Consider the following 25,761-nt stretch of genomic DNA (forward strand, 5'->3'; position numbering starts at 1 on the left):
CCTCAAGGACACCGGAGCGGGCAGGGACGGGGCAGCTGGCACCCCAGGGCCCGCTGGCACCCGGGGCTGCTGCTAGGGGGGAGTGCCTGGAGGGCTGGGGGAGCAGGAGGCGCCCCTGTGGCTGCAACAGGTGACCTGAAACGGGTGGGGGGTAAGGGATGCTCTGGACCAGGGTCCTGCCTTACTGCCAGGGCAGGGACCAACTTCTGCCCCCCTGGCACTGCCCCGTGCCACCCGCAGCCAAGCGTGTCCCCCCCCCCACCCCCCACCCCCACTGTTACCTCCCCCACTAAATCCTCCTGGGCCCTGGCGTAAGCAGCTAAAGCCCAGGCAGCCTTGGTGAAGGGGGGCACTGGGGAGGCACCCTGCTGCCGGCTCCATCTGTGCCCGGGAGTGCCTGGTGCAGCAGCACTAAGATGGAGAAAGGCAGGTGGTGGCCAGGGGGCTTGTCCCCCCCTTCTGTCAGGCCTCCCCACCCGCCCCCTCATCTGTTCTTGGTAGCCACTCATTCAGTAAATCGCCCTCCACCTTCCCTGGGGGCACCAGGCTGTGGCCAATACGGGCGGGAGCCAGCCAAGGCTGGCAGTTCCCTTTTAAGCCCCTGTGGATTACCCTGGGCTTGGATGCACGCTAGGAGGGGTGGGAGGAGGAAGAGGAGGATGAAGAGGAAGCGGGCAGGCTGGAGACATAGGTGCCACTACCCCAGGGGACCTACCTGTTCCTGAACACAGCCCCAGGGCTCCCTGGACACCATCCAAGGCTCCCAGGGATCCTGCCAGAAGTGATGGGTGGGCTCCAAAGGCCTCACAGCCAGTACTTGCCCACCCACAGGGCAACACTCTGCGAATGTTCCATCCCTCAGGGGCTGTACCTCCCCTGCTGTCATCCCCCAAAAATCTGCGTGGGATGGGGGCCACGGAGGAGGTGGGCACCAGGGACGGAGGCGGGAAGGATGGAAAGAAGCAGGAGGAAGGTGGCAGGAAAGTGGTAGCAGAGCTGGGGTTTTATTTGGTCCCAAGGAAGGTTGTGGTGCTGGCATGGGCCTGGCACGGCATGGCAGGGTTGGGTGGGGACACCAGGTGAGCAGCTGGCTTGGTGCAAGGGTGCGTGCTCAGGCGCAGGGTGGGTGGGTTGGCCATGTCCCCCTGCCCTGTGGGCCCCCTCCACACAGCCGTCCTGCTCACTCCAGCTGCTGCAGGAAGGTCAGGAGCTCGCGGTGCCACTCATTCGGCTTGTCCAGGTAGCAGGCATGTCCAGCACCCTGCAGCACCAGCACACCGTGCTTGGGGAGGTGCCGCAGGTTGTTCAGGCTGGCCTGCCCCAGCTCCATGTCCTGGTCCCCGTACACGATCAGCGTGGGGGTCTGCAGAGGGGGAACGCACTCTGAGCTTGCCAACAGCACCCAGGCACGTGGTCCTCCTGGTCGAGGGACACCCTGGGACCAGGACATGGAGGGGAGGTGCTTGCCCTTCTCCCCCACCCACCATGAGAAGGGGAAACAGGCTCAGAATCCTGGGTCTCCCCACGTTCCCTGTTTCCCTCCTGCTACCCTACGGTCACATTCCTTCACCATCACATTCCCCTTTTCCAGTGGCAACATTGCTTCTGGCCTGTTTGGTTTTTCCTGTGCCCAAATGCAGTGCCAGGGTCCCCTCCTCACTATCCCCTCCCAGTTCCTTGACCTCCCACAATCTCCCTCCAGGCCGTACTTTGATCTGGGTGTACTGCTCCACTGTGAATTTCTCAGTGCAGATGGGTGCCACGGGCACATACGCCTTGAGCAGGTGGTTGTGCTGGAAGAGGAAGGGCAGGGAGTACATGCCGCTGAGCGACGGGCTGATCACCACGGCTGGACCCAGGCACAAAGCCTCCGAAACTGCTTTCAGGAAAGCCCCCGGTGCTGGCTGGCCCACTGGTGCTGGCGCCACGGCATCTTTCGAGCGCCCCAGCCCTGAGCCGTAGGAGACAGAAATTGCCCTGTCATATTCCCTGCCACCTGATGACCGGGAGAAGCCAGCACAGCAGGACGCTGGGGCTGCCATCCTGCCACCACAAGCTCAAGTGGCTGTGACAGCTCCCCCCGGCCCCCACCTTGCTCCGGGGCTGTGCTTGCCACCATCCCTTACCCGGCAGGTCAATAGCCACAGCTCGGTAGCCGTTTTCGGCCAGTATGGCAAGCGTCTGCAGCTGAAGCCAGGTGTCGGAGGAGAAGCGAATGCCATGCAGCAGCAGCACTGTCAGCTTTGGCGCCTGCTGGTCTGGCTCAGCTTGGCGGTAGAAGAGGGTTTGGCCGTCCACCGTGACGGTGCTCTCGGTGAGCCGCGGGGTGGCCATGACTGGGGTTGGGAGGGATGTTGCGGGGGTTGAGAGGTGGAAGTGGGCCCGGGGCCCACGTGCAGCCTAGCATAAGGGGCCACAGGCCTCGTCCTGGCCTCGAGGCCCGGCGGAGGCAGGAGGGCTGGCAGGCTGTGGCACTGGCACTGGGAAGGGGGGGTTACACTGGCACCACCCTCCTTCTGGGGGACACGGGTGGGAGGCCGGCCCCGGGGTGGGTGCGGGGCCACTCGCTCGCGGCAGGCAGGCTCACGGTCCTGCCTCTGCCTCAGTTTCCCCGCCCTGCGCCGGGCCGGCGGCCCTTACCTGCTCCTCTGCCCCACTGCCGGCCGCCGCTCGCCGCCCGCTCCCCGCCGCACCACGGGGCTGGCGATGCCGCGCCGCGGGTCCAAAGGCCGGCGGGGCGCGGGCAGAGGAAGCGGCGGCACCGCCTCACGGAGCGCAGGGCCCGAGGCGGCCCTGGGAACCGCCGCCGCCCCACCGAGCCGAGCCCCACCGAGCTCTAGCCGAGTCAAGCCGAGAGCCCTACCCGAGCTCTGCCGAGTCACCCGAGCTCTCCCGAGCGCCGCCGAGCCGTTGCCGAACCGAGCCGAGCCCTAGCCGAGCTGGCCGAGCGCTGCCGAGCCCTAGCCGAGCCCTAGCCGAGCTGTTGCCGAACCGAGCCGAGCGCCGCCGAGCCTTAGCCGAGCGCTAGCCGAGCTGGCCGAGCTCTGCCGAGCCCTTGCCGAACCGAGCCGAGCTCTAGCCGAGCCCCGTTGGCCGGGGCTCCTCTCCCGGCACCGGCCGTTCTCTCCCGAGACCTCGGTCCCGGCCCGGTGGGTCGGTGCGGCGGGCAGGCCCCCAGCTAACAGCCCTCGGGGCCTGCAGCGCTGCGGCCTCCCGCCAGGCGGAGCCTCGGGCCGCGGGCGCGGCGCCGTGAGGGCCGGTGCCGGGCGGGCTGCATGTCCTGGCCGGGCCTGAGGGGCGGCGAGGGCGGCGGCCGGAGCCAGCGGGGGCTCGGGGGGCTGGAGCCGAGTGGGGCTCCCAGCGCCGGGCGTGGGAGACGCGGGCCGGGCCGGAGAGAGGAGAGCAGCGCGGTCTGAGGCCTACCCTGCCCCGCAGCAGTGGGGTTTGGGGCTTCTAGCCCCTCGCTGCCATTTTCCTTCTCCAGGGGGAGCAGAGATGCCGGTCGGCCGCGGCCGCCTGGGGCTGCTGCTCCTCGGGGTGCTCCTCACCTTCCTCCTCTACCTGCTGCTGCCGGCCACGCAGCAGGAGCGGCGCCTGGCGGGTACCCGGCCTGAGGAGGGGAAGCGGGGCCGGCGGGTGGCCAACACCACCGCACGAAGCGGAATGGCTGCGGGAGAGCCCCCCGTTTTCTACAGGGAGGCTTCTGCAGGGCCCCAGGCCAGCGGCGCTGCCAGCCCCGGGAGGTGGGTCAGCCCGCTGGCTCCCGTAGCAGAGGAAGGTGGTCGGTCTTCCCTAGCCCTCGTGGCCACTGGATGACTGTAGGCATGCTGTCTTCCCTGAACCCCTTCCCACCTGTTTTCCCCACCACAGGCCCGATGTCCTGTTCCTGCACGGCCAGGCATTCACCTCCAAGACGTGGGAGGCCTTGGGCACACTGGCGCTGCTTGCCGGAGAAGGCTACCGTGCAGTTGCAATAGATCTGCCTGGTAGGACCACGGCATTGCCCTGAAGTTGATCCCTCTGGTCAGCTCCAGTCCATCACCTTAGCCACTGCTGGGGTCTGGACCTCTTTAGGGAGGGCTCTGGACCTCTTTAGACAGCTAATGGTGGTCCCCATGGGGATTTGGCTTTGCCCCAGGGCATTGACTTCCGTGGCCACCCAAATGCTTGGGCTGGAGTTGGCTTGGTCTGGCTGGTGCACGGCTGTGGCTGTACAACTGCTGAGGCTTGACTGGTTGCCTATTTTCTGCCAAGCTAGCTGAGCCTCAGGGGGAGAGATCATTGCAGGCTGCACAGTTCCCCCTACCCCACACCCACTCCATGCCCTCTGCCCTAGGCTATGGGGATTCACCCCCGGCGGAGATGGCCACAGCACAGGACCGGGTGGCTTTCCTGGACCATGTCCTCCAGGAGCTGGGCATCCGGAGGCCCATTCTTGTCAGCCCCTCCATGAGCGGCCGCTTTGCCCTACCCTTCCTCCTGGCGCAGGGGGACCGGCTGGCTGGCTTTGTGCCCATTGCACCCGTGGGCACCAAGGACTACACTGCTGAGCAGTACCGGCGGGTCCAGGTGAGTTGGGTTGGTGGGCTCTGGGGATATCCCTGGGTACTGGCAAACCTTGTAGGCTAGCTGGTTGTAAGGTGGCATGGAGGGTGGCCCTGTTTTGGGGTGAGCGAGGGGAGCAGTGAGGGGGACCTTTGCTCCCCTCAGCTCGTGGCGGGGCTGGCACCTGCCTTCCCTCAGCTTTGCAGCCCCCATGATGATGGATGGAGGTGGGCACAGCACAAAAGGAGTGTGGTGGCCATTTCCCCCTCTGATAACCACTCTGGTTTTCTCTCTGCCCTTACCAAGACGCCCACCCTGATCCTGTATGGTGACCGTGACACAATCCTGGCTCCCCAGGCCCTGCAGAGCCTCCGGCAGCTCCCTGGGCACCGTGTGGCTGTGGTGCCTGATGCCGGCCATGCCTGCTACCTGGACAAGCCAGACGACTTCCACCGGGCCCTGCTGGGCTTCCTGCACCAGCTAAAGTGAGCGCTGCCGAGCGAGGACAGAGGCTGGGGCATCCTGTGGGACTGGGACACACAGGCGGCTGGCGTGAAAGGTGCTGTTCTTTTTTGGGGCGTCCCCAGGGTGGCTGGGGGGGACACACTGAGGGTGTTCCTTGTCTGGCAGGACAGTTCCTCCTCTGTCAGGAGGCCAATAAACTGATGCTGCTCTGGTTTCTGCGTGTGTCCCCAAGCGCCGCGGGGCTCCCTGGGCTCCAGCCCCGTCTCTCGGCCTCTAGTGTGGGGCAGGAGGGTGCCCGGCCCGGCCCCTGCCTGCCTCCTGCCTCCTGCCCCCCCCCCCCCTTCCCTGCCCCCCGCCTTCAGCCCACCCCGCGGCCCCGCTCCTCCCCCGCCCGCCCCCCGCCCGCCTCCTGCCCGCTGCCGGCTGCGGGGCGGAGCGGAGCGGGGCCGAGCGGGGCCGGGCCGGGCAGGCGCCGGCGGCAGCAGCGCGGAGGTAGGGCCGGGCCGGGCGGGGGTCCGAGGAGCTGGGGCGGGCCTGCAGCGCCCGGCAGCCCGTGGGGGGCTGCCCTGGTGCCTTCGTCCCCCCGCAAGCCCGCACCCCTCGCGGTATATACCCCGAGGTACCCTGCACCTCCCTCCCCACCCCGTACTGCCGTGCACCCTTAACCACGGTACCCTGCATCCGCGGTACCCCTTGCACCCCTCATCTGCCCTCCTGCACCCCCCTACCACGGTACTCTTCACCCCGCTGCACCCCTCACCGCGGTCCTCTGAAAGCCCCCCGTACCCCCTCGCACCCCTAATCATGGTGTCTTGCACCCCCCTGCACCCCCAACCATGGCATCCAGCACCCCTCTGCCCTCTTGCCTGTGCTTCCCCTGCACCCCAACAACACAACCGCTGCACCCTAACCCATGCAGCACCCTGCACCCCTAACCACGGTACCCTGCACACCCCTGCACTCCCAAACATGGTGTCCTGCCCCCCCCAATACACCTGCACCCCTACCCATGGTACGCTGCACTCCCCACTAACCGTGGGACCCTAACTGCAGTACCGCTACACCCCACTGTGCACCCTCCCTTGCACCTCAGCCAGGTACCCCTATACCCCACCTGTGCCCGTTTGCACCCCTAGCCACAGTACCCTGCACCCCTAACCACGGTCCCCTTGTGCCCCCCCCCCCCGAGTCTCTCTGCACCCCTTGCTCCCATAGCTTGCCCAGTGTTCCCCTTCAACCCCTCCTGCTGTAGCCCCATGTGCTCCTAAGCACCCCACATCCTCCTGCTCCTCCAGCTGCCCAGCACCCCTCAAATACCCAGTAGCCTGTCACCCTCCTGTAGGCCCCCCAGCCCCCCCGTCCTCTGTAAGCGCTCAATCTCCCTTCACCATCCCCATTTCCTTGCACCCCCAGTGTCCACCCTTGTACCTCTCCAGTACCCCCTAAGCAAGCCATGCCCCCCTTTCCTTACCTGCACCTCCTCACATCAGCACCCTTCTTTCCCCACCTGCACTCCCCTAGCATCCTGCTGGACCTCTAACCACTGACTAACCCCAGCTACCATGTGCCCCTGCCCTACACACCCTTCTTCCCCCCCATAACCCCCTCCCTTGCCTCGTTGCCCCCCTTTCCTCCCTGCTAGCCCCCTATGCCCCAGCTAGCCCTTCTGTGGGTCTCACCCTCACCCCATTGCTTGCCCTGGCACTGCGTCTGGGGTGACAACATGTGCTTTTGGGGGGAGAATGAAAGGATGGCATGGGGGGCACACCCCATCCTGCCCCTGCACCCAGGTGGGGGAATTTCTCTGGTGGTGGCAGCATCCCAGGACTCATAACTGGGAGACCTTTGCCCCATCCTGCTTTGGTTTCTGTGACGACCGAGCTTGCCAATGGACTTTGGAGGGGCCGGTGGGTGATTAACCATCTCACCGCTCTTCCCCCAGGGCTTTGCAGCCCCAGTCCCTGACATGGCACCCGGGAAGCCCGGGAAGAGCACCGGGGCCTCGGAGGATCCCTCGGTTACGCTTTTTCGGGAGTACCTGAGGATTGACACCGTCCACCCTAAACCTGACTATGGTGAGGATGGGGGGAAATGGACGGGGAGCCATGCAGGGATCCAGCAATGTGGCTTTGAAGCTCTGGTCTTTGGACCCGGATGCCCAAGTCCTGGGCTGGGGCTGTTTTGATCGAGGTGTTAAGGAGTGAACACCTTTGTGCCTTATCTCTGCTGGTGCCTTTGTTCGGGGCGAGGACATCCATGGATGTCTTGACTGCACCCAGAGCAGCTGTTTGCTTCCTCCAGCCCTGTGCCTCAGGGTCCTTGTTTCCATGCTGCCCTGGCTCTGAGACAGATGATTGTGGTAACCCCGTGCAGATCTTCTGTTAAAATTTTCATCCTCCCACTAGAGTACATCAAGATTTTTTTATTGGTGGAAAGCTCCCGAAACTTCTGTGGAGGACTGTCCTCCCTGAACTTGCCTCCTTCAATTCTTATTTTTTCCTGTTCCCCTAGTCCTTGCGCCAAAGGGATGGTGACAAGCTGCTCCTGTCCCCACTCCCAGCCACCTCTTGTGCCCAGGACCTCCATCACCTGCCCTCTCTGGTCACCTCTTTCCTTGGCCTGGGAGCCCCGGAGAGCCTTGTGAGTTGTAGTGAGGGGTGGGAGATCCTGACATAACTCTGGGCATCCCTGCTCCTCCCCAGATGCGGCTGTCCAGTTTCTGGAGCGTGTTGGCACCGACTTGGGCTTGGCCTGTCAGAAAGTGGAGGTGAGTGAGGCGAGGAGCAGCCCCCAGTCTGTCCATCCATCCACCCATCTGTGCCAGGTCCTTAGTGACTGGGCTGTTCCCCTGCCTGCCACCCTGGAGCTGGGTAGGAGTGAATCCCCTCTGCCTGTAATCCTTTGCTGACCTGAGCCCTTCCTTAAGCCTGTATTCCGGCTAGTCCCTGCTGACCTTTGCAGCCGCCCGTGCTATGATTAGCTGGGGACCTGGCAGGGTCGTGTTGGCTGAGGACATCCTTCCTGCTGGGCACCAGCTGTCCCAGGGTGTCCCCGGGCACCCGGGGAAGATGCTGGGTTTGTCTCCCCTCCTCCATCTGAATTGCAGCCAGGTCTCGTGCCTTTGTCCAGGCTCCGTCTGGCTTTGGGGGAGTGCAGGCATGCCTGCTCCTGCTGCCTGCCCTCTCCCAGCAGAGAAACGGGTGACCTGCTGGGTGGCATCAAGAAACTTTTCCCAGTCTGATGCTTTTTGGCTGCAGCCTGCCAGTCCCAGCCCCTCAGCCTCGACCTTGGTGACATCCTGCCCTTGCCCCACAGGTGTGCCAGGGCCGCGTGGTGCTGATCCTGACGTGGCAAGGCACAAAGCCCCACCTGCGCTCCATCCTCCTCAACTCCCACACCGACGTCGTGCCTGTCTTTGAGGTGCTGGGACAGGGCAAGGGGTGGAACAGGCATGGTGGGCAGGATGGGGTGGGTGGCAGGGGAATGGGAGCTGGTGCCTGCTGTGCCCCTATGCCATCACAGCCACTCTTCCCCACAGGAACACTGGACCTACCCACCCTTTGAGGCTGTTAAGGACTTGCAAGGCAACATCTATGCCCGGGGTGCACAGGACATGAAGTGTGTCTCCATCCAGTGAGTGGAGGGCTTTGCACGGTGGGCATGGTGGTGGGGGTGCCTCTGAATGATGCACGACAGGATGCTGCCATCCCCAGAGTCTCTGGGGCTGAAGGTGCTACCCCTTGACCCTGCCTGGGGTGTCTCAGAGCACACCAGCCCCTCTCCTCCATGATGACCAGGCACCACCTTCTCCCCACAGATACCTTGAGGCCATCCGGAGGCTGAAGGCAGAGGGAAAGTGTTTTGCCCGCACCATCCACCTCACCTTTGTGCCTGGTGAGTCCCCAGGGTGTCACCTCTCAGGGGAACAGGAGGGGCTGGCAGCTGGGTGATGCTCTGAAGTTCTCCACAGCGTGGCAGCTGGGCACCCTCCTGCCAGTCTCTCCAGATTTTGAGCCAACCTAGGTCAAGGCTGGAGGGGTTTCCCTGTCCAAAGACATCGGGTGTGCTGGCAGCACCCAGGCTGGCATGAAAGGTGGGCTGGGGGATGCCCCAGTTCCTTCCTCCACACCAGCCTCTCCCCCACAGATGAGGAGGTGGGTGGACACAAAGGCATGGAGATGTTCGTGCAGCGCCCCGAGTTCAGAGCACTCAACGTGGGCTTTGCCCTGGACGAGGGTGAGTGGTAGCAGGGCTGCCATGGGGACGTGTCTCCTCTTGGCATGCACCCTTCTGCCTGTTGGCATTGTCCCCTGGGCACTGGCACCCAGCACAGCTTCCAGAGACCCCCCTGGGGGCTCCTTTTCCCGGGCAGTGACCCACACGGTGCCAGCCTGGAGGGGAAATGCTGCCAGGGCAGAGTAGAAGGGGGCATGCCATGGCACTTCTGTGCCCTGCTGACCCCCTGTCTGTGCCTGCTGCAGGTCTGGCCAGCCCGTCTGACACCTACAGTGTCTTCTATGGCGAGAAGAGCCCATGGTGTAAGTAACCGCACGCGTGGCACCCTGTCCCTGGCTCTGCTGGGCGCTGGGGCACTGATACTGCCCTGGGCTTTCTGCTCAATGCCTCCTTCTTCCCCTGCTGCCACAGGGATAAAAGTGAAGTGCATGGGTAGCCCCGGGCATGGGTCCCGCTTCATCAGCAACACAGCGGCTGAGAAGATGGTAAGAGAAGGTGCAGCCCTCTGCTGCCTGCCCTGGGGCTGCCTGCAGGACTGGTCCTCACCCACTGCCCTTCCTTCCCCAGCACAAAGTCATCAACTCCTTCCTGGCCTTCAGGGAGAGCGAGAAGCAGAGGTAGGAGACAGGCAGCGGGAATGGCTGTGGCTTCAGTTCAGTCCGTGGAGGGGGTCTTTGGGATCCCAAGCCAGGCTCTGATCCGGTGCTGCTGCTCCGTGCCTCAGTTTCCACATTTGGGGGTACTGGTGGGGTGGGGGAGCACTCTCCTCCTCCCTGGGTGGTGGAGGTTGACTCTCCCTTGCGTCCCCCGAGGCTCAAGTCCGACTCAAGCCTGACCCTAGGGGATGTCACCTCACTCAACCTGACCATGCTGGAGGGGGGCGTCTCTTTCAACGTGGTGCCCTCTGAGATGGCAGCCAGCTTCGACATCCGCATCCCACCCACCGTGGACCTGAAGGTGGGTGCCATGCTGGCCCCGCCTGGGAGGGAGCGGGTTGGGGGGTACCCCGCTCACACTTCTCTGATCTCTGCCTCAGGCCTTTGAGGAGCAGGTGGCTGCATGGTGTCGGGGTGCTGGGGACGGTGTCACCTATGAGTTTCACCAGGTGAGGGGTCTCAGCCACCTGGCACATCGTGCCTGTCCCTCCCCTGCCACATGCCCAGCCCCTGCCCCTCACCTGTCCTCTCCCTCCATCAGAAATGCATGGACCAACACGTCACCTCCACTGAGGAGTCAGACCCGTGGTGGAAAGCTTTCAGCGGGGTCTGCAGGGACATGTGAGTAGTGTCCCCAGGAAGGGCGGGACCATGGTGGGGACATCCTCTGGTGGGAGGCAGGTGGTCCCCGGGGGTCTCTGGGGTCATGGCAGGCATTGGGAGGGGTTGTCCTGTGCTGTGCCAAGGCATTTCCCTGCGTCCCTCCGAAAGGGATGGGATTGCGTGTCCTGCGGGACTGAGGGACCTTCCTGGTGTGGGCTCTTTGCCTGTGGGGTGGCAGGGGGACAGGGGAGCCAGCTGCCCCCATGCCCATGCTGATGCAAGGTCTCGCTTGTCAGGAAGCTGCAGCTCAAGCTTGAGATCTTCCCAGCTGCCACCGACAGCCGCTACATCCGAGCGGTGAGTGCCCTGCCAGCCTGCCTGTGGGTCCCCCACCCGGGGTGAGACCTGCAGCCCCAAACAAGAGCCATGCCCAGGAAAAACGGGGCATGTGGTGCCCATCCCATCCCTGGCCTCACCCTGTACCCCACCATCCCCAGGCAGGACACCCCGCTATTGGCTTCTCACCCATGAACCGCACCCCAGTGCTTCTCCATGACCACAACGAATTCCTCAATGAGCAAGTCTTCCTGCGGGGCATCGACATCTATGCACATCTCCTGGCTGCCCTGGCATCGGTGCCCCCACTGCCTGCTGAGGGCTGAGCGCCCTGGCGAGGGGCAGGATGGGGCCGAGCGAAGCAGCAGGACACAAGACTTTAAAAAGGGATCAGGGGGTTAGCACAGCAAATGCCTGCCAGTGTGCCTGGGACACAGATGGCATCATGCCACGTTGGCAGTGCTCAGGGCTTGCCCGATGGTGATGCCTGTGCCCAGTGTCCTGGCTGTGCCCTCGAAATCTGGGTCCCAGCCGCACCCCTGGGGGTTGTGTCCCCCTTGCCCGGGTGCCAGCAGAGCCTTGTGCCTGGGTGCCTCCTGCCTTTCCTGGTGCTGGTGGTGCCTCCCCCTGTCCCTGTGCCACCTCCAGCTGCTCTGGCTGTGGGGTAAGGGGCAGACTGGTACCCTGCTCTGCCTGCCTGCGCCTCATCCTGCCTCCCTGCCCGTTTGCCAGGGGAGCTGGGGCCGGTGCCACCTGTCCTCCCTGTGCAAGTCAATAAATCTCCTTGGTAAGCATGGCCAGCAGAGGGGTCTGTCTGTCTGTCTGTGGCGCTGCCTGTGGGGTCTTGGGGAGCCCAGGCGCCACGGATTTCCTCAATGTGGTGGCGTCTGCTGGGGTGCTCCCTGCTCCCCTGGGTTTGTTGGGTTGGGGGATGGTGCTGTGGGCCGATCCTGCCCAGGCAGGCTGTGGGACTGCTCCTCAGGAGCCTCCGCTCCAGATCAGCCTCGGGGCTAGAGCAGCTGGGGGTGCTGGGATTCATCCTGCTCCCACCAGGTCCTGCCATAGTGCCGCTCCCCCAGACCCCCAGGCCTGGGCAGGCAGCGTGCGGGTCTGAGCAGGCAGCCGACCTGATCTACCAGAGCTGCCCCGGGCTGCATCTCCTCCTTGCTTTTACCCCACCCCGCGTGGCTCCCAGCACCCAGGGGTGCTGGATCTGTCTCAGAGCCACACCGTTCCCCGGGGAAGCCACGGCAAGAGCCAGCTGAGGGCTCACTGAGCCAAACTGGGGTGGTTTTACCCTGGCCGGGGGGGGGGGGGAAGTTGTAGGGCTGCTCCACTAAAAAAGGTTGGGGGTGAGCCAGGCCCCCCCTATCCTCCTGCCTTCTGTTTTAATTAATAAAGATGCTGCAGCCCTCTGGGGGCTGGGCTTAATGAGGCTGCCCCCGTGCCAGGCTGGGAGAAGGGATGAGGCCGGTGGTGATGGGGTGCTGCAGAAGCCATCAGCTCCCACATCCTTCTCCTCCACCCAGCACGGTGAAATCCAAGGCTTTTGGACGGGAGGGATGCCTGCCTCCATGCCAAGGCTCCCCAGAAAATTTTGTGTGGAATCTCTGATGTCTCATATGGCCATGTCCCCTGACCCTGCAGCCCCGGGAGAAGGTGGCCTGGGAGTGGTGTGTTGGGTACCATGGGGTCCTGCTTGCTGGCCAGGGTCCCTGCTCAGGGTGCAGGTGAGCAGGCACCTTTTCGGCAAACAGTAGTGCATCCCCCCTGCCACCTTGCCCTGTAGGTGCACCAAAGCTGCATGTAGCACCCCGTGCTCCCCTTGATCCTGCTCAGCCCCCTTCTCCAACTGGCCTGGTGTCCCCAGCTTGCCCGGCTGCTGAGATGAGAGCCAGGTGCTTGCTGGTGATCGCCCCATGCTGAGCATCCTTCATGGGGGACAGCCCAATGTGCCGTGTCCTACCCCTCCAGGAAGGCAAGGCTGGGGAACCCCAGCTTCCCCCCTTGCTCCCCAGCCTCCAGGGATGAGCCATCCTCAGGGATGAGCCGGAGAGGCCGGCAGGGTTACTTCTTTGCGGGAGGGGGCTGCGGCAAAGCCTAAACCGCTGGTGGCAGGTGACGATTTAGGGGTGTGTGAGCTCTGGGCGCTGCCCCCGGGGGCTGAGGCTGTTGCGCCCCGCACGGCACCCCCCGCGCATCCCTGCCGCCCCGGGGGATGGGGGGGTGGCGGGGGCGGGCCGGGGCGGGCCGGGGGCGGTCGGATGGCGGCCCCATAAAAGCTGGGTGCCACCGGCAGCCCCGGGAGCGGCGGGATGCGGTCGGCGGTGGCGGTGTGCTGGCTGGGGTCTGCGCTGCTGGCGGCGGGGCGCAGCCTGCCCCGGCTCCGCCTGCCCTACCGCGGTGAGCCGGGCCGGGGGCACCTGCTGCGGGGGGGGCTTGGGGGGCCTCGGCTGTGGGCGCTGCGCCCCAAGTGCGAGTTTATGGGGAGGGCTGGGGGGGGGGCACCTTGCGCTGGGGCTCGGTGTGGTCTGGGGTCTCGGCGGGTGGCTGCTCGGCGCGGTCCCGTTCCGCACGCGGGACGTGGGGGCCCCCGAGGAGGAGGAGGAGGAGGAGGGAGGGGGGAGCCGGGTGCTGGGGCGAGGGGATGCGCCGCCGGGCTCCGCGCCAGCCCCGCCGCTTCCCACGAGGGATGGTCTCCCACGTGGAGTGGGGAGAAACTGAGGCACAGCGCTGGTCTGGCACCGGCACGCCCTGGGGCTCGGGTGGGTGCTGCGGTGCGTGGGTGGGCATCACCCCCCGTGGGTGCTCGGCGCTGGGCCCACGGCTGGGTGGGCTGCCCGGCAGGTCCCAGGGTGCTGCTGGGCACGGGCACCCTCTGAGCCCCGCCGTGTTGGGGTGCTGGGGGGCCCTCGGGGTGCTGCGCTGGGAGCGCTTGGTTTTAATTAAAACTCCTGTGATCCTGCGCTGGCCCGCTGCATGCCCTCCTCTGCCAGCTTAATCCACAGGCTACTGCCAGCCAAACTTGACAGAGGAGCCCGGAGCGCCCTGATTTCCTCCATCTGGCCTAAAAGCAATGAACCTGCTCTAAAAAAGAGTAAAATAAAATAAATGGCATAATGCAGATCTTCCCCTTCCCAAAGAGGGGAAAGGACTGGGGCAGCCCAGCCCTCAGGGAGCCCTGGGAGCTGTGGAGCAGGTCCCTGTGCCAGGGGAAAGCTGCTGGCTGCCCTTGTGCTGCCCGGGCTGGGGGTCCCCTGGCCTGGGGGCATGGCTGGCTGCATCCCTGGCTCTGTCCTGGGCAGAGTGGACAGCCACAGGGGTTCCCTCTCTGTTGAAAAGGGGAAACTGAGGCATGCGGTGGCCCCACTTTCCTTGGGAGGCAGCAGGCGCCCAGGATGGCTCATGGCTCTGCCCCGTGGTGGGTTCTGCTGTCCTGGGGCTGCGCTTGGCAGTGGGGCTGGGAGGTTTGGGGTCCCAGCAGAGCTTGGTCACACGGCTCAGGTTCTGATCCCCTGCAGCACAGCCTGGCTGTGCCATCCCCCAGGTGCGAGGGGCTCCCCGGGGCCACATGAGCTCCTCAGGCTCCCACAGGGTGTGAGCAACCTTTTGAAGCTTTTTTTTTTTCCCCCTTCTTAAGCTGATTATTCTGTTCCTCTTCCAAATTGGAAACAGAAACTGAAATTTCCCATGAAACAAATTCTGCCACCGCCTTCTCCCCAGGGGGAAAAAGAAGAAAATTGAAATTTCAATTAAAGCCATTAGAAACCTCTGAAATGAAAACTGGGGTGAACTGAAGCTGCTTGTGCTTAGCTTGCTGGCCTGGGCTGTGCATGGCTGGTGGCTCTGGTGATGGGTTGATGTTTGGAAGGGTGATAGGAGAATGTGCTGTGCCATGGGTGCAGGGGTGGCCGTGTCCCCAGCTCTCCTTCTCACTTCAAGCCACTCTTTTCCTTTTGCTTTGGCTTCCAGCAGTGGCTTGTGTTGAGAGACGAAAGAGCATTTTGCTGCTACGTGGACTGGGAGCATTACAGCACAGCCCGGTGCCCTCCAAGCTCTCCGCTGTCCCACCTGAAGGACCCCTCCATCTGGAGGATGGCTCCTATGAGACCCACACCCTGGAGTAAAGGGGTCCTGGGGATGGATGGGGCATGGCAGGTTGCTGCTCCCTGGGGAGATGAAGCCAGGGAAGGGGAAGGCACCCAGAGCTGGTGTAACCTGAGGTGCAAGAGGAATTTGCCGGAGCTGGGGGAGAAGGGGAAGCTTCACCTGAAACAATAAAAGGAGCCTGACAACTTTGGCAATGTTATTCTGAGCTGGGGAAATATTCCTGGGCAAGAATAGAAGGAGACAACAGCATTTTCCTGGGCTGGGCCTGGCAATATGGGAGGACTGGAGATGCTGGGAGGTCATGGGAAGGAGGGTACCCCCTGGAAAGATGGGGTGGAAGGACCCTCGGTGCCTGGTGCCAGCTCTGCTTGCAGGCACAGGGGTCTTCCCAGTGATGATGGAGCTGGTGGAACTGTATCCCTCCATGCTGCCTGTATTACCAGTTAGGGTGTTGGAACTGCCTTTGAGCGACTTGGTGGGGAAGGGAGCTGTGTGTGATGGGGTGGATGTGTCTCCCTTGCAGGTCCCAGAAGAGGCATTCCCCACCAGGATGGTGGCATTGTGCCATTGGCCACCTTCTCATTAGGGGTGACAAATGTACCCCCAGCAAGAGCAGAGCTTGGCACCCCATTGTCCTGGGCTGCTGGAAGCTGGGCTTGTCCCAGTGCCAACTTCCCCTCTCACAGGGACATGCGTGGGGGATGCTTAGGCTGGGGGTTTCCCTGGGGTCAGAAGTGGCAGCTGGCAGCCTTCCCCAGTGGAGGGTGTTTGGGGACACCGCTGCATTCATCAATGGCGCTTTGTCCTCCTCCCCCTCCATCTGGCGGTTGTGGCGCTTGGGGCGCCTGGCCTGGTGTCGGGGCAGCCGCTGGGATGGGGTTTCAGAGGCTGGTGAAGCTGAGCTGCTCCCTCTTGCCCTCTCCCTCGGCAGCAGCTGGGTGGGCCCACCATGCTGGGGATTTCAGCTTGCTGACCCTGAAAGTTATTTCCCGCTCAGAATCCATCACACCACTGCCTCTGCATTGTCGTCACCACAAGGGTCCCCTTGGCACCTCACAGGATTCAGGCTTGGACCTGCTTTGGGAACTTTGACCATCAGACCCTGTTGCTTTAGGATGTGACATCCATCCCAGGGACACAGCATCCCCATGCCACTGCCTTTCCCCAGGTGCCACCTTCATGCCATGGTGGGGAGGAAGCCTCCCCGACAGTGAGGTCTGGTGGTGGCGGCGGCGGGCTTTGTGTGCCCATTTCCCCATGGCGCTGGCTGGGTGCCTGCTATTGTGTCCCTGACTGGCACCAGGGAGGGGGAAGGACCTGCTTTTTACCCACCCCGTGTCTGCTCTCACCACCCTCCCAAGCTCCGCGCGAGCCCAGCCTGGGGCTGACAGCATGGCACAGCCTTTGCCAGGCTCTCGTGCACCCCAGCGCGCTGTGGCATGGCCACAGGAGGAGTCTGGAGTGGATAAACCAAACCTTGCTGGTGGCAAACTTGCCTGAGACCCTGCTGCCTGCTGGCTCTGCAGCTTTGTCTTTGGCTGGGCAGGAGAGCAGCACCTCGGGCAGGGTGAGGCCTGGATGCCCACACCTCCAGGGTGGGATGAAGATGGATGCTGCTGTTCACGGTGGCTGGGGGCAGCTCTTCTGGTGGCCCAAGGACAGCTCCATGATACTCAGAACAGCAGCTCGGAGGGACCCTCCTGCCTCTGAGCCCATCGCAGTCATCTGGTCACCCCTTGAAACAGCCAGGACCCCTTGGTGCTGCCACCAGCATAGGGGTCTAAGGATCCTTGTGTGAAGGGTGTTTGGGAGCTGGAAGCCTGCATGGCACCTGCAGTTGTGTTGCCCCTCTCTGGTTTTCCTGGCTGTGATGCCCCTTTGCTGCAGCCCCCTCTGACAGCTTGGCCCCCAGGTGGGGGGGGGGGGGGGGGGGGCGGTGGCGCTCCCAGGGGTGTGAGAGGGCATTTAGCTGTGGGGTGTTATCCATCGTTTTTCCCTCCTGTCCTTGTGCTGGGTGACAGCTTGGGGCCCCAGGGCTGTGCTGTCCCAGCAGGGCGGGCTGTGAGCTGGGTGTGCTGGAGGCCCCAGCATGCGTGGCAGATGGAGGGATGTTGTGGGGACCGCCGGGGAGCAGGACATCCCCCAGGCTCAAGGCAAGCACTTGTGGCCGCGGCTGGGAGGGGACATTTGAGGTGAGCAGTGCTTACAGAGCCCTGTGGGTCTCTGAGGCTGGGATGGCTGGTCCTGACCCTTCCTTCCCTCCCTGACAGAGCTTTTGAGCACCAACCGCTCCACCCTCTTCTTTGGCCACCGAGGCTTCCTGGGCTTCCGCTCCCTCTACCTGGATGAGTACCGTGACCGGCTCTTCATCGGGGGGAAGGATGTGCTCTACTCCCTGCTCCTGGACAGGGCCAGCACAGACCCCAAGGAGGTGAGCTGGGGTTGCTCAGCACCCTGGGGTCTCCCACCCCACCCTGGCCCCCTGTGCACCCTATGCCCCTCTGAGTGGACATTGCCCAACCAAACCAGGCGAAGTCACCCTGAAACTTGTACTGCCTGGCAAGGGTGGGCTGGCTGTGGTGCCTGGAAGCCAGGTAGTTGTGGCTGGCAGCCTAGGAGATCAGCGGTGCAGCCCGCTGGTGCTCTCTGGGTTCTGAGCAGGGTCTCAAACCCCATTCTCCTAAAAAGCTGCCATTGGGAGAGTGGGTGCTGCCCATCCTCATCTGGGCATCCCCTTCACAGGCCAAATATACAGCTGAAAGCCTGCAGAGACAAGGAGCTAAAAGCATCCATCATTGCAGTGAGCTGTGCCAGGGCTCAGCTAGCAAAGACTTCAGACCTCTCCTGGCTCCTCAGTGGGAGAGGTGATGGACCAGAGCAACAATGCTGGGTAGTGGCTCCCCTCCTCCTTCACCCTCTCCATTTCAACTTCTTGTTTTTTTAAACATGGCTCTGGGCTGTTTCTAGCTGAAGAAAGTGGAGAAGGAAATGGAGTGCCCCTTGGTGTGCTGGGTCACCGCAATGGGGTCAAGGGCTTGTGTACCCAAGCTGCCCCTGGTCCGAGAGCTGCCGAAGGCTGCAGGAGACCTGGGCTCCACCACTCCCTGCTGTCCCCCAGCACCCTTTCCACGGGCCACCCACAAGTCCACCCCCTTCCAGGCCAGCTCTGGCCATCCCCAGTGTGAGCACCCACACCCAGCCCGGCTGCAGGCTGTGACTGCCAGGGTGCTTCTCCCCAGGAGGAAGGGTCCTGCCCTGAGACCCCTGGGCTGGGTGAGCTCTGGGGAGCTGTTCCCTCTCTCTGTCCCTCTCTCTGTCCCCATGCCATTGGCAGCCTGGGGTTGTGTATTTGCAGGGCTGGGTCCTTGCTGTCCCCCCTCCCTGCTCCAACAGGTCCTTTGTGTTTCAGATCTACTGGCCACCCCTCCCTGGGCAGACTGAGGAATGCTTTCGGAAGGGGAAGGACCCAGGGGTGAGTTCCCAATGCGTGCTCTGCCCCGAGCTGGGGGGGTCCCCTTGTGTCCTGGTGCTAGCCGGCTCTCCCCTGCCAGGGCTGTGCTGTGTCGTCCTGCCGGGGATGGACCTGTGGGGCTCACAGGCCAGTTAATGCTGGGGCAGAGCAAGGGACCATCCTGGTGCATGAGGGAAACTGAGGCAGGGAGCTGGTGACCAAGCCTGGCCATTTGGCACGTTTGCTCTGGGCTCTGGAAATGCTGTCTCGGGGGCTCTGCTCAGCCCCACGGCCACAGAGCAGTGGCCAGTGTGCCCCAAACGTGGCTACACAAAGTGGGCCGGGGTATCTGGGCTCCAAGACCTGAGCTCAGAGGCACCAAGAGCCCTGTGCTGTGCTCCAGTCCCCAGCAATGTGGTCTGGCCCGTCCTGGCCGTCCCTGATGGTGGGAAATCTGTAACTTGCTCAGGTTCAGTGACCTCACTCCCTAAACCTCACCCCTCTTTGCATCCCTCCTGCCCCTATAGGAAAGAGGACTGTGGCGGGGAGAAAGTCCCTGAGGCTCCCCTGGCCCAGACAAATTGCTCCCGGGAGCCCCGTCCCGCTCTGTGTGTTTATTTTACAAGCTCTCACCGACAGATCTAAGCCAGGGCAGGCTCGATTTCTTATTTTTCTTGAACGTATATTTTTTTTCAACTTGCTATTTTAGAGGCTCTTTGCAAAGGGAAAATAAACAGCAGGGAGGCTGGGAACCCCCGGGGCAGCTCGGTGGTGGTGTTCCCAGCAGACGAGGGGCCTCGCATCCCACCGAAGGGGGACAATGGGGGGACAGGCAGGGCTGGCGCTGGCCAGGGCAAGCTGCTGAGCTAACGGTGGTGGTGCCTGAGCAGGAGAAGGATGGGAGCCCTTTTCCAGCGGGAACTGCCAGGAGAGACCGCGCAAGGTCTGAGGTGGCAGGTCTGTGGCCCCAGGGGCGTCATTGCTACTTGTTCCTGGTAGAAGGGGACAATCCCAGACAGTAGCAATCAGGGCTGTCCTGGAGGCAGCTGAGGATGCCTGTGGGTATCCGTCTGTCTCCCACATTTCCTTCTTTTGTTTCATCCCCGGCAAGCAGGAACACAATGGGGAAGGACGTCCCTGCCTCTGGTCACGTCCTGGGCGCCGGGAAGAGAAGGATCCTCAGGTGTTCGGGGCTGGGTGTAGGAGCCCATTGTTTTGTGTCCCAATTGTGGACAATGTGTTGTGTCCCAGTCACATTGGGAGCTTGCTAAGCAGGTGACCTTGCTCCCCTGGCTGGCACGGGCTGTGTGATGGGGTGAGTGCACGGGTGCCTGTGGGCAGGAGATGCCCAGGTGATGGCTGGATCACGCGTGGTTTCCCCAGGATGCTCTCTGTGGCAGGAGGACCAGTAAAAAGCCCTTTCCTTGTGCAGTCCAGATGGAGCCTATGCAAGCCCTGTTGGTGGGTGCAAGATGCCATCTCGCACCCCTGGCACTGGGGTGAAGGCAGAGAGCCTGGGTGCATCCCAGGGAGCCAGGGCTGGGGCTCACCCATCACTGTAGGGCCCCAGGCAGAGGCGAGGAGGTGGGGCTGGGTGAAGCACCACCAAGCCCCCTGTGACCTTCCCCTCCTCCACTGTTCCCCCAGACTGACTGCGCCAACTACGTCCGCGTGCTGCACCCCTACAACCGGACACACTTGCTGGCCTGTGGGACGGGCGCCTTCCACCCCGTCTGCGCCTTTGTCTACGTGGGGTACCGTGGTGAGGTAGGTCAGCACCACAGTGGTGTGCCCATCCTGAGCGTCCCTGGTGGGACACCCCTGGGAGGTAGATAGCCATCATCTGCTTCCCTTCTGGGGGGCTTCAGGACTGCATGGGGATGCTGAATGTGGTGTTTGCCTCACGCTGAGTACTAGGGGGTATCAGGAACCAGCTCCCTGTTGCCCCTTTGCCCTTGCACTACCCCCTTCCCAGCTCCCCCACCTTTCTGGCCTGGCATTGCCTTTCTAGACATGTCCCCTGGGGCTGGTGTCCTGCCAGGGGCTGCAGCATGGGTGGTGTTTCCCCCCCTCCCAGCTCGCTGCTCATAAATCAGGTTGGCTGGGATGGAAAGGCAGGGCCCCCTGCTCGCAGCCCGGCACTGTGCAGGCAGCAGGACCCTGCCCATACCACAATGCCTCCGGCCAGGCTGACAGACAAATGGTGGGGCTGGCTGGTCCCCCTGGCTGCTTCGCATCCTCATAGGATCCGACTTGCCTCAAAAAGCACGGCTGCCACTTCCAGATGGTCCCTTCGGGAGCGCTGGGGCTGTGGATGCTTGCAGCAAGGTGCCTGCAAGCGGGGCAGGGACCAGCCCCAGCCCCTGCATGCCCAGGCACGGCCCCGCCACAGCTCAGGGCTCACCTGCCTGCTCCCCCTTGCCCAGCACACCTTCAGCCTGGACCCTGCCAGCGTGGAGACCGGCCGGGGAAGGTGCCCGCATGAGCCCAGCCGCACTTTTGCCAGCACTGTTATCGGTAGGTTGTCTTCCTTGGGAACTGAGAACCTTTGGGGTGCAGGGACCAGGGATGGTCCCTGTGCCAGCCGGGACTGGCTCTCAGCCCCGTGGTGGGGTGGTTTTGCCAGGTGGGGAGCTGTACACCGGCCTCACCGCAGATTTCTTGGGCCGTGATCCCGGCATCTTCCGCAGCATGGGGACCCGTTCCGCCTTGCGCACTGAGGTGGACCAGAGCTTACTCAACGGTATGGGCTCCCCTCTGCCTCTCCATCCCCTCCAGCTGGGCTAATGTCAGGGACCGTGAGCCCTGTGGTGGCCAGGGCATCTGCTGGCCATGGGTCAGCATCCCCCATGCCAGGTACAAACAGGGAAGGGCACTGGGGCAGCAAGATCTGGGGGTCCTCCTGGCCAGCATCCAGCCCCAGCATGGTGTGGGGGTCCAGAGGTGGTTTCCATGCCCTCTTGACCCACCTGACATGGCTGGCTCTTCCTTGTAGACCCCAAATTTGTGGCAGCCCACTTGATCCCAGATAACGATGACCGGGACAATGACAAAGCCTATTTCTTCTTCACGGAGAAGGTGGTGGAGGCAGACAGCAAGGAACACACCATCGTCAGCCGGGTGGTGCGGGTCTGCGTGGTAAGATGCTGGTGGGGACCGTGGGGGACAGGGATGTACCAAGTCACAATGGTGCCCCTGATGCTACCTGTCCCTGCAGAATGATGCTGGTGGCCAGAGGGTGCTGGTCAACAAGTGGAGTACCTTCAACAAAGCCCGGCTGGTGTGCTCTGTCCCTGGCCCCAGTGGCATCGACACCTACTTTGATGAGCTAGGTAAGGGGTGGTGCATGGAACTGGGGAGCGAACCAGGGTTGGTTGCTTAGTCAGCGGCTTCGGGAAGCCCCTGAGATCCAGGAGAAACCTAATGGTTCCATCCCTAGAGGATGTCTTCTTGCTGAGGACGAAGGATGGGAAGAGCCCAGAGATCTATGCCCTCTTCAGCACCATCAGGTGGGTGGCCAGCTTCAGCCTCTGGGGACGTCCAGCTGCAGCTGCGCGTGACCTGCCCCGTCACCATCACCACGTGGCTGACTGGCTGCTCCCCAGCCTCCACCAACTCTGCCCTTGTCCGTATGTGTGTGGAGATGTTGGTGCTCCCACGTCCCGCACTGATGCCACCAGTGCAGAGCATGGGTCTGCTCACCCCATTCAATGTGCCCTTTCAGCCATGTCTTCCAGGGCTCTGCCATCTGTGTGTACCGCATGGCTGACATCCGGGAGGTCTTCAACGGGCCCTTTGCCCACCGGGAGAGCCCCCACCACCGGTGGGGTGCCTACGAGGGCAGGGTGCCCTACCCACGGCCTGGTGTGGTGAGTGACTCCCTGGAGCTCTGGATGCCCTCTGCTCCTCCGATTAATCTTTGGGGGTGGTGGTGAGGCCGATCCTCCATCTTCTCACCTGCTGGCATGGGCTCCCTATGGGATCCACCCCAGGACAGCTGGGGACCGAGGTCTGTCAAAGAGGTGGAGAAGATGGATCCCAGATTGGAAGGTGGGGAGGGATCCAAACCAGCTCTGCAGCAGGATGGAGGAAGAAAAGAGGGATGGATGCTGGGGTGGCTGGGCTGAGCTTGTCCCCTTTCGTTCCCACAGTGTCCCAGCAAGACCACCAACCAGCCCCGGCGGCAGTATGGCACCACCAAGGACTTCCCTGATGAGGTGCTGCACTTTGCCCGTGCTCACCCCCTCATGTTCAAGCCCGTGTACCCCCGGCACCGCCGACCCCTCCTAGTGAAGACCAACCTGCCCTACCGCCTGCGGCAGCTTGTGGTGGACCGAGTGGAGGCTGAGGATGGGCAGCACGACGTCCTCTTCCTTGGGACAGGTGAGCAGCAGGAGGGGCGTGCAGGAAAGAGCCCCGGTGCTGGGGCTACTGGTGGGCACGCAGCTGGGGTGTGCGATATCAGGGTGCTCACACCTCCATCCTCCTCCTCCTCCCCACAGACACTGGCTCAGTGCTGAAGGTGGTGGTCCTGCAGAAGACAAGCTCAGCCATGACTGAGGAAGTCGTCCTGGAAGAGCTGCAGGTTTTTAAGGTGCTGTTTGCTACCCTACTTGCACAGGAGGAGTGCAGTGGGATGAGCTCAGGTTGGGGACACATGGGGATGGAGGATCGGGGCTGTCACCACACTGTTGGGCACTGGCAGGTCTCAGGGCTGTGAGGGGAGAGGTTGGTTGTGTTCACCCTCCCCAAAAACATTCCTGGTGCCCCTTCAAAGCCCTGGTGGCTCTGAATGAGCCAGGCTCTCCATGGAGAGGTTTTTGCCAGCCTCACGTCTGCTCTCCTCCCCTGCAGGTGCCTGTGCCCATCACCCAGATGGAGATCTCCGTCAAGCGTGTGAGTACAGACGTGCCTTGGCCACGGGGCTGGGGACAGGGCAGGTGACCAGGAGGGACTGAGCTGTTGTCAGCAGCCTCTCAAAGCCCACATGGTGCTTGCCCTGGGTGGGTCCCAGCTGGGGACCCTGGGCACTGTTCCTGTGGGGGCTGCCAGCATCACCATCTTGGTGCCGTTCCCCCAGCAAATGCTCTACGTGGGCTCCAGCCTGGGGGTGGCCCAGGTACGGCTGCACCAGTGTGAGACCTACGGTACGGCTTGTGCTGAGTGCTGCCTGGCCAGGGATCCCTACTGCACCTGGGACGGCACCGCCTGCACCCGCTACCAGCCCTCGGGCAAGCGCCGCTACCGCCGCCAGGATGTCCGCCACAGTAACCCTGTGCACCAGTGCCTGGACGAGAACCTGACCGGTGAGAGACTAGGGGGGCACACAGGGCTGAGGGGCTTGTCCAGGTGCCCCAAGATGTCCTGGCATCCGCAGCCCTCAGCATACAGAGGGGCTTGCGACCATCCCAGGTGGGCTGGGGCACCCTCGTCTCCCCATCCTGTAGACCAAGGGGTGCCCTGAGAGAAGGTGGGTGCTCCACCTGGGTCTGTCCCCAGGGAGGGGGGGAGAAAGGGACTGAAGACACTCAGTGGCCCAGGGGAGCTGGCACCCAGGCACGTGGGAGCCTGGCTCTGCCCCTCCTGTGAGCCCATGTCTGTCTTCACCTCAGTGGACGATTTTGAGAGCGTTGAGGAGAAGGTGCTTTATGGGGCGGAGGACAACAGCACCTTCCTGGAGTGCGTGCCCAGGTCCCCGCAGGCCACTGTGCAGTGGTTTGTCCAGAGGCCCCCTGACGAGCAGCGGGATGAGGTGAGGTTTCCCCTGCACCTGCCTTGCTCCCCTTGTGAGGACACGGGAGGGATATGGGGCCAGACCTGGACCACCCCCCCAACCTCGTGGTGGCCAACAGGTGAAGATGGACGAGCGGATCCTGCAGACGGAGCAAGGGCTGCTCTTCCGCAAGCTGCACCGGCATGATGCCGGTGTCTACTACTGCAAAACATTGGAGCATGGCTTCACCCAGACGGTGGCCAAGACAGCCTTGGAGGTGATTGCCAGCAAGCAGCTGGCACACACCTTCCGCCGGGAGTGGGGGGATGACCCCCCGCGCCTGCCTTGCCCCGAGCCCCAGCTGGCACCACAGGCTCCCAAAACCTGGTTCAAGGACATCATGCACCTCATCAGCTCCCAAAACCTGCGGCGGGTGGAGGAGTACTGCACTCGCCTCTGGTGTGGCAGCCGCCCTCACCACCGCAAGAGCAAGCTGGCCCAGTCCAAGCATGCCCTGGCTGGTGTGGACATGGGCAAGAAGGGACAGACAGCCAAACCCCACGGCGAGAGGAACCGTGTGCCCCGGCAAGCAGTGTCCACCTAGAGAGGGCTGTGTAATGGACGTGGGGTGGCTGTGGGTGAGGACCAGCTCCCCGTGCTGCTGGCAGCCCTGGGGACCTCCTGCTGTGGCGGGTGGCTTGCAGCCCAGTCCCCCCAGCTGTGGTGGATGGGATGCCAGGGCCAGCTCCTGGGCGGGTCCCTGTCACCTTCAGTGGCCACAGGGCCACCTCCAAAATGGGCAGTGTGGTGGGATGCCTTGGCCCCCCCTTGCTCTTGCTGGGTGCTGTGCCAGGTGTGGGGGCCATGGTCCCTGGGGCAGGCTGGGGCTTGGCACGTGCAGTGCCACTGCTGTACCACCACCCCAGGGAGCTTGCTGGCTGGCTTTCTCCGCAAATAAAGGGGCCGAGCGCGGCACCGTGGGGAGTGGCTGATGGCTCCAGGCTTTCCACAGCAACACGGGGCCTGGGAAAGATGATGCCCGCTCTCACAGGGGGGAAAAACAGCATCACCCCTAAAAGCCTCTGTGCCCAGGATGAGCCCTGTGCCTGGGGAGCCACAGCCATGCCATACCATCCAGGGCATACCCTGGGGGACGGGGCTCCTTGCAACCTTCCCTGCGGCATAGGGCACACTCAGCAGTGCCAGCCTGTGTCTGGGTGCAGTTCCTCCCCCCCACTCCGACCCCCACCCCCAGACAGACTGTTTTAGGGTTGGGCAGGGTCAGGGAGAAAAGCAAATGGCTGCCAGCACTTTAGACCCATTCCTGGGTAAACAAGGGAGAGGCACTGATACCACTGCCGTCACTGTGCCTGGGTGGCAGAGGGGATGGGGACATGCAGAAGAAGGGTGGCCCCAGCACAGTCTTGGGGGGCTGCGCTGGTTTCTGGTGGTTGGTGGCCCTGCAGGACTGTGGGGGACAAGGATGGTTTCGGTGGGCTTGATGGTGGCTGGTGGAGGTAAACCAGTACCCAGGGACTCCCCCAAATGCAGCGGCTGACAGGGTAGGTGCATGGAGAGCACCCACAGGCTGCCGGCACTGTCCCAGGCTGCCAGCAAGATGCTCCCTTGCTTTCCTTGCCCAACAT

The 25,761-nt window shown here is 63.2% G+C and overlaps 4 protein-coding genes across 7 annotated transcripts; 3 read left to right on the forward strand and 1 right to left on the reverse strand.

The window, feature by feature from the left end:
- Window positions 1-985: 985 nt before the first annotated feature.
- Window positions 986-2,969, reverse strand: LOC121087198 (protein ABHD14B-like). 2 transcript variants are annotated; one of them, XM_040591950.1, is made up of 4 exons: window positions 2,864-2,969; window positions 2,127-2,336; window positions 1,710-1,951; window positions 986-1,363 (listed from the first exon to the last, which is right to left on the reverse strand). In XM_040591950.1, exons 2-4 carry the CDS (start codon window positions 2,332-2,334, stop codon window positions 1,181-1,183), a joined length of 633 nt encoding a protein of 210 aa, XP_040447884.1. In that variant the 5' UTR covers window positions 2,335-2,336; window positions 2,864-2,969; the 3' UTR covers window positions 986-1,180. The 2 variants fall into 2 exon arrangements, with proteins under 2 accessions (XP_040447884.1, XP_040447883.1); XM_040591949.1 differs by lacking the exon at window positions 2,864-2,969 and adding an exon at window positions 2,641-2,828.
- A 145-nt stretch (window positions 2,970-3,114) lies between these two features.
- ABHD14A (abhydrolase domain containing 14A) lies at window positions 3,115-5,222 on the forward strand. The gene is made up of 4 exons (XM_040591948.1): window positions 3,115-3,743; window positions 3,871-3,986; window positions 4,337-4,569; window positions 4,852-5,222. The coding sequence occupies exons 1-4, from the start codon at window positions 3,496-3,498 to the stop codon at window positions 5,032-5,034; spliced, it is 780 nt and encodes a 259-aa protein (XP_040447882.1). The 5' UTR covers window positions 3,115-3,495; the 3' UTR covers window positions 5,035-5,222.
- A 231-nt stretch (window positions 5,223-5,453) lies between these two features.
- On the forward strand, window positions 5,454-11,641 carry LOC121087196 (aminoacylase-1-like). Of its 3 annotated transcripts, none has more exons than XM_040591946.1 (15): window positions 5,454-5,502; window positions 6,953-7,085; window positions 7,713-7,777; window positions 8,326-8,430; window positions 8,549-8,643; window positions 8,828-8,904; window positions 9,157-9,246; window positions 9,492-9,548; window positions 9,658-9,731; window positions 9,814-9,863; window positions 10,059-10,203; window positions 10,283-10,351; window positions 10,444-10,523; window positions 10,802-10,862; window positions 11,003-11,641. In XM_040591946.1, exons 2-15 carry the CDS (start codon window positions 6,977-6,979, stop codon window positions 11,165-11,167), a joined length of 1,242 nt encoding a protein of 413 aa, XP_040447880.1. In that variant the 5' UTR covers window positions 5,454-5,502; window positions 6,953-6,976; the 3' UTR covers window positions 11,168-11,641. The 3 variants fall into 3 exon arrangements, with proteins under 3 accessions (XP_040447880.1, XP_040447881.1, XP_040447878.1); XM_040591947.1 differs by lacking the exon at window positions 5,454-5,502 and adding an exon at window positions 5,514-5,629 and having other exon boundaries at window positions 10,298-10,351; XM_040591944.1 differs by lacking the exon at window positions 5,454-5,502 and adding an exon at window positions 5,524-5,629.
- A 1,509-nt stretch (window positions 11,642-13,150) lies between these two features.
- SEMA3G (semaphorin 3G) lies at window positions 13,151-25,082 on the forward strand. The gene is made up of 16 exons (XM_040593501.1): window positions 13,151-13,244; window positions 17,222-17,382; window positions 18,361-18,423; window positions 20,050-20,169; window positions 20,829-20,919; window positions 21,029-21,145; window positions 21,398-21,540; window positions 21,620-21,734; window positions 21,842-21,911; window positions 22,127-22,271; window positions 22,554-22,785; window positions 22,905-22,996; window positions 23,257-23,298; window positions 23,483-23,708; window positions 24,015-24,154; window positions 24,255-25,082. The coding sequence occupies exons 1-16, from the start codon at window positions 13,157-13,159 to the stop codon at window positions 24,717-24,719; spliced, it is 2,310 nt and encodes a 769-aa protein (XP_040449435.1). The 5' UTR covers window positions 13,151-13,156; the 3' UTR covers window positions 24,720-25,082.
- Window positions 25,083-25,761: the final 679 nt, after the last annotated feature.

Source organism: Falco naumanni, chromosome 4, assembly GCF_017639655.2.
Source record: "Falco naumanni isolate bFalNau1 chromosome 4, bFalNau1.pat, whole genome shotgun sequence".
Lineage (NCBI taxonomy): Eukaryota > Metazoa > Chordata > Aves > Falconiformes > Falconidae > Falco > Falco naumanni.

Coding starts and splice junctions, on each gene's coding strand:
- ABHD14A (XM_040591948.1), top strand. CDS start 3,496: ATGCCGGTCGGCCGCGGCCGCCTGGGGCTGCTGCTCCTCGGGGTGCTC. Junction 3,744..3,870: donor GGCGCTGCCAGCCCCGGGAG/GTGGGTCAGCCC, acceptor TCCCCACCACAG/GCCCGATGTCCTGTTCCTGC. Junction 4,570..4,851: donor AGCAGTACCGGCGGGTCCAG/GTGAGTTGGGTT, acceptor GCCCTTACCAAG/ACGCCCACCCTGATCCTGTA.
- LOC121087198 (XM_040591950.1), bottom strand. CDS start 2,334: ATGGCCACCCCGCGGCTCACCGAGAGCACCGTCACGGTGGACGGCCAA. Junction 1,952..2,126: donor TGTGGCTATTGACCTGCCGG/GTAAGGGATGGT, acceptor CCTACGGCTCAG/GGCTGGGGCGCTCGAAAGAT. Junction 1,364..1,709: donor AGCAGTACACCCAGATCAAA/GTACGGCCTGGA, acceptor CCCCCTCTGCAG/ACCCCCACGCTGATCGTGTA.
- SEMA3G (XM_040593501.1), top strand. CDS start 13,157: ATGCGGTCGGCGGTGGCGGTGTGCTGGCTGGGGTCTGCGCTGCTGGCG. Junction 20,920..21,028: donor TTTTGCCAGCACTGTTATCG/GTAGGTTGTCTT, acceptor TGGTTTTGCCAG/GTGGGGAGCTGTACACCGGC. Junction 22,997..23,256: donor AAGAGCTGCAGGTTTTTAAG/GTGCTGTTTGCT, acceptor CCTCCCCTGCAG/GTGCCTGTGCCCATCACCCA.
- LOC121087196 (XM_040591946.1), top strand. CDS start 6,977: ATGGCACCCGGGAAGCCCGGGAAGAGCACCGGGGCCTCGGAGGATCCC. Junction 8,431..8,548: donor ACGTCGTGCCTGTCTTTGAG/GTGCTGGGACAG, acceptor TCTTCCCCACAG/GAACACTGGACCTACCCACC. Junction 9,732..9,813: donor ACACAGCGGCTGAGAAGATG/GTAAGAGAAGGT, acceptor TTCCTTCCCCAG/CACAAAGTCATCAACTCCTT.